This window comes from Symphalangus syndactylus, chromosome 11, assembly GCF_028878055.3.
Source record: "Symphalangus syndactylus isolate Jambi chromosome 11, NHGRI_mSymSyn1-v2.1_pri, whole genome shotgun sequence".
Classification (NCBI taxonomy): Eukaryota; Metazoa; Chordata; class Mammalia; order Primates; family Hylobatidae; genus Symphalangus; species Symphalangus syndactylus.
Genome location: NC_072433.2, coordinates 116,573,717 through 116,588,949, shown reverse-complemented (window position 1 = coordinate 116,588,949; position 15,233 = coordinate 116,573,717). Strand labels below are relative to the sequence as shown.

The 15,233-nt window shown below is 34.8% G+C and overlaps 1 protein-coding gene across 1 annotated transcript in view; it reads right to left on the bottom strand.

Moving 5' to 3' along the window:
- The window catches only part of ADAMTS19 (ADAM metallopeptidase with thrombospondin type 1 motif 19), a 278,081-nt gene that overhangs the window by 206,677 nt on the left and 56,171 nt on the right, over positions 1 to 15,233 (bottom strand). The window contains exons 4-6 of the mRNA XM_055299284.1: positions 4,480 to 4,652; positions 3,116 to 3,199; positions 2,279 to 2,436 (exon numbers count right to left, since the gene is read on the bottom strand). Of these exons, the coding sequence (XP_055155259.1) occupies positions 2,279 to 2,436; positions 3,116 to 3,199; positions 4,480 to 4,652 (415 nt within the window). The remainder of the gene's footprint in view (positions 1 to 2,278; positions 2,437 to 3,115; positions 3,200 to 4,479; positions 4,653 to 15,233) is intronic.

Below are 15,233 nucleotides of genomic sequence, written 5' to 3'. Positions count from 1 at the left end.
TTCAGAGATTAAGATAGTACCTCGAGAACTCAATAAGTATTTTTGGTTGATAGGATTTCTTTATTTTACTTTCTTTCAGTACATTAGAAATGTTGTTTCATTGTCTTTTGAACTTACTGTTTTTTGGATGTGAAGTCAGCCATTTATTTGAACATTGTTCCTCCTGTTCAATGTTCCCTCTGCTCCCCCCGACGCTCACCCCACTGGCTGATGGAAATTTTTCCATTTTTCTTTGGTTTTCAGCAATTTTCATGTGATGTGCTTAGGTCCATATTTGTTGCTTTTCATCAAATTTGCAGAATTTTTTGCCATTATGTCTTCAAATAATTTTTCTCAACCATTCTTACTCTCTCCTTCTGAGACTCCAATTACAACTACATTAATCTGCTAAATCCAACATCTAGGCTATCTCAAGGTCAGTTTCTATTGACTAATTTTCCTTGACCATGGGTCACATTTTCATGTTTCTTTGCTTGACTAATTTTTATTATACTCTGGACATTGTGGATGATATATTTTTAGAGATGTGCTATTCTGTTATCTTCCTCTGAAGAGTGCTTACAGCTGTTTTAAGAGGCAGTTCAATTACTGGCTCATCATCCTGCACTTGGATAAATCTGATTTTATTCTTTGGTAGGGGAGACCTATCAAAAATCCAAGTTGATACCCAAGCCTGTGTAAATTGGTGGTATTCAACCTCCAAGCTCTGTCTCCCCTAAGGCTAAAAATGTTGATAAGGTATCACAAGATTGTTCCACACTTGTGCTTTGAATTTGCTCATTCCTCTTATCTTTTTTAATTCATAGCAGCAATCCTATGGTAAATTTGGGGCAGTCTCCTCTGTTTATCTTCAGACCAGCCCTTGCCAAGTTCTCACGTATGGTCAGCACATGTACTTCATGGCACCTCTCCATGCCTAAGACTTTTATCTCTGGTGTCCTCCGCAGGATCACTGTGCTCTACCTAGATTCTAGCTTGCTATGCTAGTTAAGAAATTTTTCCTGAGGAAAAAGCTGAGTTGACTGCGATGTTTGCATAATAAATTTCCCTTCTTTCAGGAATTGCAGTCATACACTGTTCATTCTCCAGTGACTAAAATCAGTGACTTCTTATTTTCCAATATTACGATTGCTTGTTGCAGAAGCTCAGTATCAGTTATACCTACTTAGCTGAAAGTAGAAGTCCAATTGTGTTCCTGCATAGAGATTTTTCAACCTTGTGAATTATTTGCCTTTAGTATTAATTACAAGAAACTACAATGATTTCAATGATTTCATTTCAGAAAATCATATGTAATTTACACTACTGTGATGTGAAATGCTAACACTTTTGATAACTAAAATTAAATTGCTAGTTCACGATGAATTACTTATTTTTACCAGTTTTAAGTAAGACAAATTATGTATGATTATTAAACATAGTAATCATATAGAGCATATTGTTGCTCATTATTTTACTTACATTTATTTACATCTTATACTTAATGCTATATTAAAAATATTTGTTAGTAGCACATTCACAATGTAGTTTATAATTAATCAGTCAGAGACTTAATTGAAATTGTTTCTCACATGGAGCCAGAAAGTTTTTCTTTTTCTTTTTTTTTTTTGATGGAGTCTCGCTCTGTTGCCCCGGCTGGAGTGCAGTGGCGTGATTTCGGCTCACCGCAAGCTCCGCCTCCCGGGTTCATGCCATTCTCCTGCCTCAGCCTCCCAAGTAGCTGGGACTACAGGCGCCCGCTACCACGCCCAGCTAATTTTTTTTGTATTTCGTAGTAGAGATGGGGTTTCACCTTGTTAGCCAAGATGGTCTCGATCTCCTGACTTCGTGATACACCCGCCTCGGCCTCCCTGGTGCTGGGATTACAGGCGTGAGCCACCGCGCCCAGCCCAGAAAGTTTTTCAATTGCTGAATTTAACATATTAGGTTACTTTATATGGTGATGACTGAAAAACATATAGTCTAGCTTCATAATTTTGAACTTACAGAAAAATTCACCATAGTTTTAGCTTATCATTATCAATGACTATGCCTTTAAGGTCAAAAACTTAGGTAATTTTTTAGAATTAACTAACCAAATTTTTTGTCAATATGCCATCCAATATTTAGCTGTTTACAAATCAGTTATTATGAATTGAGGGAGATGACTGACATCATTATGCCAAAATCATTTTTGAAACATGAAATCTGAAATAAAAACATCTATTAAGGGATTAATGGGATTAACAGTGCAGTGACTGAATTAGGAATGCCATTTAATTGGCTTTGGAAAATTTACCTTGTTATAAGTATAGCTGCATCCACTGAAGTCATGTCTTCCCCCCAGCTTGTTGACATCTCTAAATGTATATCATTCTTTTTGCCAAATTCTTCATGTTGCCACTTACAAAAACTCTCTAGCATTTTTTCTCCATGATGCCCAATATATAGTTCTGGCTGCAAAAGAACAGAGCTCATCACAAGGCATATTATTCTTAGGTATATACAAAACAACAACAACAACAACAACAAAGGCACTCTTGAATTACTAAAGCAAACTGCTGACCATAACATTAATTAGAACCTGGAAGACATTCAGGTTTAATTTACCCTGAGCTTAAAAGCTTAAAACTTTGTGAAGGTGTAATAATTACAAAATCTGTTTAATGGTATTCTGAAAAAGCAAAGAGGTTCAATTAAGAATGTGGAACTTTCAGACTTAAATAACTTGTTGTTTCTACAACTTAAGAACAACATTTTCTATGTAGAACATTTTCTAAAGTGCCAGTTAAGCAGCATATCAAAATGATGTCACAGAATAGTTCCCATTTAAAATAAATAAAAAGTGTTAAAAGTAGACATCTAAATAATAGAATAAAACTGTCACTTAAAATGACTTATTATACTTTGGAAAGTTAAGATTTGTTTTCAGGATTCTTGGAAACTAACAACATCTTATTTTTTAAATAAGATTGGGGCATTAACCAAAACTAAAGGCCAGTTTTATGTATACTTTAAGTGATTCAATGGATATTTCCGGATTTTTAAGTACATCCTTAACATTCCCTTTACTTGAAAGTTTCTGAACAAAATTTCTCACCCATTTAATTTAATAAAAAACTCAAGACTTTCTTACTGGAGTTTCATGGAGCAGAATAAGCTTTATCACACGAAGATTGACCTGCACACCCAGACTCTTGTGTTGGAAAAGGTTAAAAACCTAAAAATAAATAAAAATAAAGATCCTAAAATTAAACTGAAAATCATCTTAATTTTTCTCAAGGCCCATACATGGAGATGTCTCAATTTAGTTGAGAAATCTTTAAAAAAAAAAAAAAAAAAAGCTTGTAAAGCAAAGTAATTTTTTATTTGTTACATTGAATTTAAAAGAAAACTTAGTATTGATTTAATTTGTATTAGAAAATATATAACTGACACACCAAACCCATGCTTTCAGAGATATTTCTACTTAGAAAAGACTGGTTGTTAGGCAGTGTTAATCTACCAAATATCCCATTTTAGAGGAGTGCTTAGGAGGTAACGGAATATGGACAGAATTATCTAAAGTATAAGAAAAAAAACCTCTGTTCCCCAGGAAAACATCCAAATGATAGCAAAGATAGTAAAAAATGGGACTATATTTATCCTTACATCAGCCATTCTTAAACGGTAATTGACTTATAAATGGACATTTGCCTTCAACATTTATTTCTGTTTATTCTCATCTAAGAATCACTCTTCACTACAACCTTCTGATTCTTCCTTGAATGAGGTTTGCCCAACAGAGTATGCAATTAAGTCAAAAGATTAATTTGGTAATAAGCAAACATGATAGATACTAGGATTTCTACAAGCAGAAATCATCAACTCAAGTTAGCCACCTGTGATTTAGTTGGTTAAAATTTTAGCTCATCAACTAGAATCATATCTGACATCCAATTTTACACACGTATATAATAGCTCAGTGGATTACCAACATTCATTTTTATATCACATCATAATTAACCTATGGTCCTTTTGTGGGGCCACGTATATAAACATATATTAAAATATTTATGATAATTTCACCAAATGTATGCCTCTATCAAAATATCTTATGTACCCCTAAATATATACATCTACTATGTACCAACAAAATAAATAAATAAATACATACGTACATACATAAATACATACATAAAATAGGGCTAGAAACATTTTTTAAAAAAAGGAAAAGAACAGTACCAAAAAAAAGAGAGAAAAGAGTAACATAGAAAGAGCTTTGCCACATCAAAATTAACAAGAAGGGTGTTTTCTTTTTTACAAGATGTAAATTTTTATTTTGATATTGCTTTTGAGATGGATCAATTTTGTATACCTAAGTATTTTTTTTTTACCAATGACAATAAGAGAAAGGAATAGTAATGAGTTAATTTTAAAGAATTTCATTATAAATACTCACACATGTCTTCCTTAGAGTTTTCTTGAAAAAATTCCAAGCGCACTTTAAAGTTTGCCTACCATATTTAAGATGGTTAGAATGAATCTCCTGGCTGCATCTGCTCCATGATAGGAAACCATTGCTGGGTCTGCAACCACTACAGTCTCTATGTTGTATTCTTGAGGTAGTTTGTATGAATATCGTTTCCCTCTTCCACTTTCTGCTATTTTTCTAGACCTAGGTCTTCCTTTATCTGCAACAGAGAATTGAATTTTTCAATGTGCCTTCATATTGGCAAAGTGAATAATATTAAACATATTTAACAATGAGCAAACCCAAATAAGTTCCCGACACACATAAAATCTTAAAGGGCATTTGGCTTTGAAGTATGACTTTAGAATGAGACAGACTGAACTTCTCCCACTTATTAGTTCTGCCATTTTAGCAAACTAACATCACTCAGTCAGCCTGAGTTTCCTTATCTGTAAAGTGGATAATAATAACACCTACCTTTCAGAGTTGTTGATGGCTTATAATAAGATCACATTAGTTAGATTTCTAGCAAACAGCTCCAACATAAACAAAATGACTCAAAAAATAAAAGATACTACAATTTTCTTTTTGACACCAATGGCAAAATAAAGGCCTAGTTAGTTGAAAGAAGTGCCTGAAGTGACTGCCCCACGCATCCTAATTTCAGGCAGGTGCTCCTGATTACTAAATTACTATGCATGAATTACAAAGGATTCAGCTCCACTTTCCATCAGAATCTTACAGAAGTTATAACTGCTTGGGAATACAGATTCCTCAAATGAAGCCAAATCAGAGCAGAAACAAAAATCATGTATAGGTTTGCCTATATAAAAAGTAAGAACTCCCATTTATTAAAACATGTCACTATCACAGTGGAAATCATGCCACCAAGTGACAGAAGATAGTTGCAATACTTTTCCAGAATAAAGAAATAAAGCGCTATTCTAAATCAATGACAGTCTAATTGAAAAATGGGCAGAACTTGAACAACCATTTCTCACAATAGGATATCTAAATGCCTAATAGCATGTGAAAATGTTTAACCTCACTGGTCTTCAGGGAAATACAAATTAAAACCAAAATACATTAAATAAATTAAAATCCCTGGAATTAGTTAAAATTAAAGACACTGACTATATCAAGTGCTAACAAGACTGTGGGGACAAATAGAAGTATCATATGCCTACATGCTGAGAGATTAAACTGGGATAAACACTTTGCAAACCTAGTTTGCAGGGTCTACTAAAGTTGAATATTTGCATACCCATTAATCAATGATCTAAAACATACAGCCATCAGAAATGCATACAAATCGCATGTACAGACTATCCAGAGTGGCACTATTTTTAAAATTCAAATAATCATCAATAGTATATGGATAAAGAAATGTTAGAATAGTCATATAATGGAATATTATACAGCAATGAAAAGGAACCAGCTGCTGTAACATGTGAAACTATGGAAGAATCTCACAAATAATGAGGTTCATCCACATAATACTGATGAAAATAAGACAAGTACAAAAGATTAGGTAGTATGATTTCATTTAAAGACACATCAAAACCTGGGAAGAAATGCTCTTAAAAACCAACTCAGTGAATATCTTAGGGTAGGAGAAATTAGAGCCTGGGCATGGGCACAAGGGAGATATCTGTGGTGTTGATGTTTTCTTTTCCTTCTTTTTTTTTTTCCCTTCAAGTTCTGGGATACATGTGCAGAACGTGCAGGTTTGTTACATAGGTATACATGTGCTATGGCACTTTGCTGGGTGCATAAATGTCTTCTTTTGAGAAGTGTCTGTTCATATCTTTTGGCCACTTTTTGATTTTTTTTTTCTTGTAAATTTGTTTAAGTTCCTTGTCGATTCTGGATATTAGCCCTTTGTCAGGTGGATAGATTGCAAAACTTTTCTCCCATTCTGTAGGCCGCCTGTTCACTCTGATGATAGTTTCTTTTGCTATGCAGAAGCTCTTCAGTTTAGTTAGATGCCATTTGTCAATTTTGGCTTTTGTTGCAATTGCTCTAGGTGTTTTAGTCATGAAGTCTTTGCCCATGCCTATGTCCTGAATGGTGTTGCCTAAGTTTTCTCCTAGGGTTTTTATGGTTTGGGGCTTTACATTTAAGTCTTTAATCTATCTTGAGTTAATTTTTGTATAGTGTGCAAGGAAGGGGTCCAGTTTCTGTTTTCTGCATATGGCTAGTTAGTTTTCCCAGCATCATTTATTAAATATGGAATACTTTCATCACTGCTTGCTTTTGTCAGGTTTGTCGAAGATCAGATGGTTGTAGGTGTGTAGTGGTATTTTTGAGGTCTCTGTTCTGTTCCATTGGTCTATATATCTGTTTTGGTACCAGTACCATGCTGTTTTGGTTACTACAGCCTTGTGGTAGTTTGAAGTCAGGTAGCATGATGCCTCCAGCTTTTTTCTTTTTGCTTAGGATTGTCTTGGCTATACGAGCTATTTTTGGTTCTATATGAAACTTACAGTAGTTTTTTTCTAATTCTGTGAAGAAAGTCAATGGAAGCTTGATAGGAATAGCACTGAATCTATAAATTACTTTGGGCAGTATAGCCATTTTCACAATATCGATTCTTCCTATCCATGAGCATGATTTTTTTTTCCCATTTGTTTGTGTCCTCTCTTATTTCCTTGAGCAGTAGTTTGCAATTCTCCTTGAAGAGGTCCTTCATGTCCCTTGCAAGTTGAATACCTAGGTATTCTCTATAGTCTGATCCCAGTGGTAGCTATTGGTTATGTTCACACTGGGAAAATTCAGCAGTTGAACAAACTGTTTCTGCAATTTCTTGTATGCACATGGTGCTTCAATAATAAATTTATGATTATAACAGCTTTATTGAGGTGTAACTTACATGTCACATTATGCAGCCATTCATGTGTACAATTCAATCAAGTTTAAGAATTTTCTACAGTTGAAGAATGATCTCCATGGTATATTGGTAAATCAGCTATCACTTGCTCTTCTCCTTGTTATTTATCATATTCTGTTGATGTCTCTAAGCGGCTGTCATCTTTCCACAACTTGCACTGTTGACCGACACCTTTTATATTTCTTTACTATTTAATATAAATTCAGTGAAGTCTCTTCAAGAGTGGAGTGAAACATGTATATTCAATTATTCATGATTCCCTGTATGTCTCTAACTTTGTTTTGAATTCAGGATATGTGTTCTCAGAGTTCTAATCTATCTTTTTGGTTTCTGATAAATCCCTTGAGTCTTATACCAGGTACCTGGGTTTTGGCTTGCCTATTCTATTATATTATTCTATTCTATTCTATCCTATTCTACTAACCACATATCCTACTTTGCTTTGACCTCTAACATATTTTCATTTTTGCAGAATTAATTTATCTTCTCTTAGATTCTTTTTTTTTTTGAGATGGAGACTCACTCTGCTGCCCAGGCTGGAGTGCAGTGTAGCGATCTCGGCTCACTTCAACCTCTGCCTCCTGGGTTCACGTGATTCTCTTGCCTCTGCTTCTCAAGTAGCTGGGATTACAGGCATGTGCCACAATGCCCAGCTAATTTTTATAGTTTTTGTAGAGACGGGGTTTCGCCATGTTGGTCAGTCTGGTCTCGAACTCCTGACCTCAGATGATCCACCTGCCTTGGCCTCCCAAAGTGCTAGGATAACAGGTGTGAGCCACTGCTCCCAGCCTTATCTCTTGGATTTTTGACCTACCGTTTCCTTTGTATTATGACTTCTATGCCCACCTGTCAACTCTGTAATCTAATAAGAACTGGATCCCACCACTATTGCTGGAAACTAATCTTATGCAGACTATCCCCATAAGTTACTGTTTCTCATTTTTTCTAGCAAATGATGCAGATTTCAAAAATATATAATAAATCCAGTTTTACTCAAATATCATGTACAATCAATTAACAAAGTTAACTGAAGTGTTATAACGATTAATGCAAATATTCCTTATTTATATCATATAACAAGTCAATGCAAGATGACAAAAACAATACTAGCCGTCTGAATCAGAATCACTATAGTTAAAAGTAAACTTTATGGCTCCAGATTCGGTACCAGCAGTTAATACCAAAGACCAAACTGATCATATATATATATACATATACACACACACACACACACACACAACTACGCATACATATGTTGTTTATATATTATGTGTGTGTATATACTTACATTCTAACATATATGTGTGTGTGTGTATATATATATATTTTTTTCAACATCACCTTTCTAGATGGATATATAATTGGCCTTGAAGGGAAATGAGAATCTGAGTATTATCCAGCACATATTCACCAACTGTGACAAGTGATAGCTTCTCACCAGTGTCAACTTCTGCTAAGCAAATGAGATTAATATGGATACATCCAATAACTAAAAAGAGACACCTCCTTCTACTTAGATACTTTTCCACATTTTGCTTACTTTCTTCCAGCTGTCACCTTCCTGTCCTCATTGCTGGATGACATGCTGTAGTAGAGACTGTTAATTGTCCATCAGTATCCATTCTCCCTTTCTTACTTTTAATAATAAAAAAACTCCCTAACCACATCCCCACCCAACCACTGCTTTTTGGTTAGATGTGTGGCTATGCACCCAGAAACATTTCTCAGTCTACTGTTCAACTGAGTGTAATTATGTGACTGAGTAGTAAAACACGGAATTTGAACAGAACTTGTATGTAAAACTTTCGGGTCACCCTTTAAAAGAAAATTGCTTGCTCCTACTTTCCTTCCTTCATCCTATAGGCTAGAAACTAGGCAAAGTATAGAGAGCTTAGGTGGACATTGGAAGATAACATTTCTGGGGGATGTTAAACCAATTATTTGGGGTCAAAATGCGTAGATAAAAATCTTGGATTTGCTACTTACTAGCTTTGGGACTGTTATATAGATAAAAATTGTATATGAATAGGGATATGTGAGCATGTATACGTAACTTGCTTATTGCAATGTCTAATTCATATATTAAATGTGAAATACATTAGCTACCAGGATGACATTTTTAATATGGAAATGAATCTTCATATTTATTTGATCTCTAAATGGGAACATGCACACTTACATAGGTTTAAAGGTACACCTAGATGTATACTCTGTGCTCTCAGTAAAAATTTTGCTTTTAACAAACTATTACATTTTGATTATCAAATAAAATTTACTAAAACCTAGAGTAAATAATCACTGGTCATATTAAAACTATTTTTTGATAGTTAGAACTCAAGAAAATTCCTACAGCAACTATTTTGTTACTGCAATATTTAAGCAATCTAATAACGCCACAGCCCACATGAAAATCTCTTCCTTCAAAGATGGTTTCCTTTGTAAAAGAGAAAACTGGATTCCATTCTATAAGGCTATAAAATAGAAAGCTATAAACATATAAAATATATCACTATAGTGACCATCTCATTCACAGTATCACTGGGAAAACCTCATGGAGTTCAGAGAAGAGACAAATTAGGGCATGGAGCTGGCATCACAGGAGATAGAAAACAGGTGAGCTCTCATTCAGAGCTGAGACTTAGGGTCCTGAGCAATGAGCTTCAGCAGATAAGAGAAAACCATGCAGATTTAGAAAATGAGATAATAAAATACAACAATTTTACAACTTTAGACTCATTAGAAATCATGTAAATGAATCTCAGAATCATGGGTATCTACTCCAATTGGCAGAGAAATAACTCGTCCAAATACATACAACTGGATAGCAAAATATCTGGTGGAAAAAATGTATTTATCTCAACTCTTAACAGAGTAAGACTCTGAATAATTATTGTCCAAATAATAATAATTAGTGGAAACAAATTCTTCCTCAAGGTGTTTACAAACATTGTTTATCTTTCCTATCATTGAAATGTCATCTTACTCTCTTAGGTTTCACAAAGAAGACTGTGTCTTCCCATATTTTTGTCTTTAGAGGCTGACTTTTACTCACATTTATGTGTCCAGGGTATGGCATGCAGTAAATAATATTTATGGAATTAATGTGAAGAAACTTTATGTCCAGCATTTTACTAGGCTCCCTAGTGTGTAACACCACATGCACAAAATGCAATGGTAGCACTACAAAGCAATAGCTTGGAAAGGCTTAGGGAAAGTAGCATCCAGGGGGATTCAGAAGGACTTCCCTAAGGCACTAAGTCTTGGAGGATGAGAAGGTTAAAGGAAAAGAAGAGAAAGTTTTGAAGAAAACCAGGAGACTTGGAGGCAGGAAGGAGTATGGTACATAGGGATAGAAATAAAAGATCTCTATAAACTCAGATGTTTCTCTAAATATGCACAAGAATCACATTTTGGGGTCCATGTTTAAAATGCTGATTCTCTTGGGTCCTGGACTCAGTAACTCTGACTTAGTGCATCTGGATGGGATCCAGAAATCTTCATTTTAACTCTGATCCCCAGGTGAATTTGGTGCACTTAATCTACTAACCATATTCAGGTTGTTGTGTGCCTTAGCTGAAGAGTATGAATTTTACTCTGAAGGTGTGAAGAATCCCAGAAAAGAATATTATCAAATGTACATTTTAGAAAAATTGGAAACTAGATTATGAGAGGGTTAGACTGAAATCCAGAAGACACAGAGAAGGCAATAAACTGCAGTAATCCAAGCAATATATAAATTGGCTGTAGAGTCAAGAGTCCAGGGTCTCCTGGTATGCAAAATGGCATACTGGGAATCACATCATCCCTTGTGTATTTATTTAAAATCTTTCAGTTTCTTGCCTTTTTTTTCCTCTTATAAAATGAGAATAGGGAGGGCAGAGCAAGATGGTGGAATAGAAAGCTCCACCAATTGTCACCACTGTAAGGACACCAAGTTAACCATCTACACAGAAAAAAATTACCTTCATAAAAAACTGAAAATCATGTGAGCACTGATAATACCTGGTTTTAACTTCATATCGCTGAAAAAGGCACTGAAGATGGAAAAACAGTGCTGAATTGCTGATACTACCCCTCCGCCACCCCAGCAGTTGTAGAGTGGTGCAGAGAGCATCTCTGGGTGCTGAGAGAGGGAGAATACAGCAATTGCAAGGCAGTGACCTCAACGCTGTCCTGTTAGAGCAGAAAGGAAAACCAGATCAAACTCACCTGACACCCACCATAGAGAGAGCATTTAAACCAGCCTTAGCCAGAGGGGAATCCTCAATCCCACTGGTAAGAAACTGAGCGCCTATAAACCTTCATAATGAGGCTATAGCACTCTGAGCCTCCAAGAAACTTGAAAGGCAGTCTGGGCCATAAGGACTGCAACTCTTAGGCAAGTCCTAGAGACAGTGGACTAGGAGGTACACACAATTATACTGAGACACCAGCTGGGATAGCCAAGGGAGTTCTGGCATCACCCCTCCCCTAACCTCAGGCTGCAAAGCTGGTGGCTCCAAAGAGACTACTTCCTTGTGCTTGAGGAGGGGAGAGGGAAACGTGGGGAAGACTTTGTCTTACATCTAAGATATGAGCACAACCACAAAGGATAGGGTGCCAGTTAGAGTTGTGAGGCCTCCATTCCAGGTCCTAGCTCCCAAAAGACATTTCCAGACATCCCCTGGGCCAGAAGGGAACCCACTGCCTTGAAGAAAGGAACCCAGTCCTGGCAGTATTTGCCACCTATTAACTGAAAAGCCCTGAATAACCAGCAGTGACACCCAGGTACTACATCGAGGACTTTGGATGAACCTTTGAGACTTACTGGCTTCAGGTACCAGCAGAGCCACAGAGGGATAGAACACCAAATGAACTTGAAATAATTAAGAGGACTCAAGCAGGAATTCTGGAGTTGAAAAATGCAATTAGCATATTGAAGAGTGAATCACAGTCTTTTAACAGCAGAATTGAACAAACAAAGAATTAGGGATCTTGAAGACAGGCTATTTGAAAATACACAGTCAGAATAGACAAAACAAAAAAGAATAAAAAACAATGAAGCAAACCTACAGGATCTAGAAAATTGCCTCAAAATGGCAAATGTAAGAGTTATTGGCCTTAAAGAAGAGGTAGAAAAAGAGATAGAGGTAGAAAGTTTTTACAAAGAAATAACAGAGAACTTCCCAAATCTAGAAAAAGATACCAATATCCAAGTACAAAAAGGTTATAGAACACCAAGCAGATTTAACTTGAAGAAGACTACCTCAAGGCATTTAATAATCAAAATCTCAAATGTTAAGGATAAGGAAAGAATCTTAAAACCAGCAAGAGAAAAGAAACAAAAAACATACAATTGAGCTCCAATACACTGGCAGCAGTGGGAAACTTACAAGCCAGAAGAAAGTGGTGTGTCATGTACTATGCTGAAGTAAAAAAAAAATTCACCTTGAATAGTATATCTGGCAAAAATATCCTTCTAACATGAAGGAAAAATAAAGACTTTCCCAGACAAACAAAAACTGAGGGATTTCAGCAATACCAGACCTGTCCTACAAAAAATGCTTAAGGAAGTACTTCATTCAGAAAGAAAAGGATATTAATGAGTAATACATAATCATCTGAAGGCACAAAACTCACTGGTAATAGTAAGTACACAGAAAAACACAGAATATTATTAACACTGTTACTGAGGTGTGCAAACTACATTTATCCTAAGTAAAAACACTAAAAAATGAAACAATCAAAACTAATAACTATAAAAACTTTTCAAGGCATAGTCAGTACAAAGATATAAATAGAAACAAAAAAAGTTTAAAAAGTTGGGGTACAAAGTTAAGGCAGAGAGTTTTTGTTGGATTTCTTTTTGCTTGTTTGTTTATGGAAATACTGTTAAGATGTTATCAGGTTAAAATAATGGTTTATAAGATAGTATTTGCAACCTCATGGTAACCTCAAACCCAAAAACATATGGTGAATACACAGAAAATAAAAAGCAAAAAACTAAATCATATCATCAGAGAAAATCACCTTTGCTAGACGAATACAGGAAGAAAAGAAACAAGGAAGATATGACCACAAAACAACCAGAAAACAAAAAATAAAATGGCAAGAGTAAGTCCTTACTTATCAATAATAACATTAAATGTAAATGAGCTAAACCATCTAAATCAAAAGACATAAAGTGGCTAAATAGATGTAAAACAAGACCCACTGATCTGTTGCCTACAAGAAACACACTTCACCTATAAAGAGACATATAGACTGAAAATAAAAGAATGGAAAGAGATATTCCATGCCAATAAAAACCAAAAAAGAGCAGGAGTTGCTATATTTATATCAGACAAAATAGATTTCAAGACAAAAACTGTAAGAGACAAAGAAGGTCACTATAGAATGATAAAGGAGTCCATTCAACAAGAGGATATAACAATTTTAAATATATATGCAACCAACACTGGAGCACCCATATAAATAAAGAAAATATCATTAGAGCTATTGAGAGAGAATAGGCCACAATACAATAATAGCTGGAGACTTCAACACCCCACTTTAAGCACTGGGTACATCTTCCAGACAGAAAAGCAACCAAGAAATATCAGATTTAATTTGCACTATAGGCCAAATGACTCTAATAAAAATTTACAGAACATTTTAACCAAGAGCCGCAGAATACACATTCTTTTCCTCAGCATGTGGATCATTCTCAAGGAAAGACCATATGCTACATCATAAAACAAGCATTAAACTATTCCAAAAGTTGAAGTAATATAATATCAAGCATCTTCTCTAACCAAAATGGAATAAAACTAGAATTTGATAACAAGAGGGAATTTTGGATATTATGCAAATACATGGAAATTAAACAATAAGCTCCTGAATGACCAGTGGGTCAATGAAGAAAGTGAGAAGGAAATTGGAAAATTTCTTGAAACAAAGATAATGGAAACAAAACATACCAAAACCTTTAGGATTCAGCAAAAGGAGTACTCGGGGAAGTTTATAAGTGCCTACACCAAAAAAAAAAAAAAAAAAAAAGGAAAAATCTCTAAAAATCTAACAATGCATCTCAGAGAACTAGAGTTGCAAGAGCAAACCAAACATAAACCTAAAATAAAAGAAATAATAAAGATCAGAGCAGAAATAAATGAAATTGAAATAAAAAATACAAAAAAAATCAATAAAACAGAAAGTTGCTTTATTTGAAAAGTTAAACAAAATTGATAAACCCTTAGCCGGACTAAGAATAAAAGAGAGAAGGTCCAAATAAATAAAATCAGAAATGAAAAAGAAGACATTACAACCAATACTGCAGAAATTCAAAGCATCATTAGTAGCTACTATAAGCAACTATATGCCAATAAGTTGGAAAATGTAGAAGAATTAGACAAATTCCTAGATATATACAACCTACCAAGATTGAAACATGAAGAAATCAAAAATCTGAACAGATAGCAAGTAACAAGATTGACGCCATAATAAAATGTCTTCCAGTAAAGTCAAGTCCAGGACCCTAGAGCTTCACTGCTGAATTCTGTCAAACATTTAAGGAAGAACTAATACCCATCCTAGTCAAACTATTCCAAAAAATATATAAGAGGAGGGAATACTTCCAAAGTCATTCTAGGAAGCCAGTATTACGCTGATAAAAAAAAAAAAAAAAAAAAAAAAAAAAAAAAAAAAAAAAAAAAAACTACACAGGCTAATATTTCTGATGAATACTGATGCAAAAATCCTCAACAAAATACTAGCAAACTGAATGCAACAATACATTAGAAAGTTCATTCATCATGACAAATTGGAAAATATCCCTGGGATGCAAGGATGGTTCAACATTTGCAAATCAGTCGACATGATACATCTTATAAATAGAATGAAGGATAAAACCATATGATCATGTCAATTGATACTGAAAAAGCATTTCATAAAATT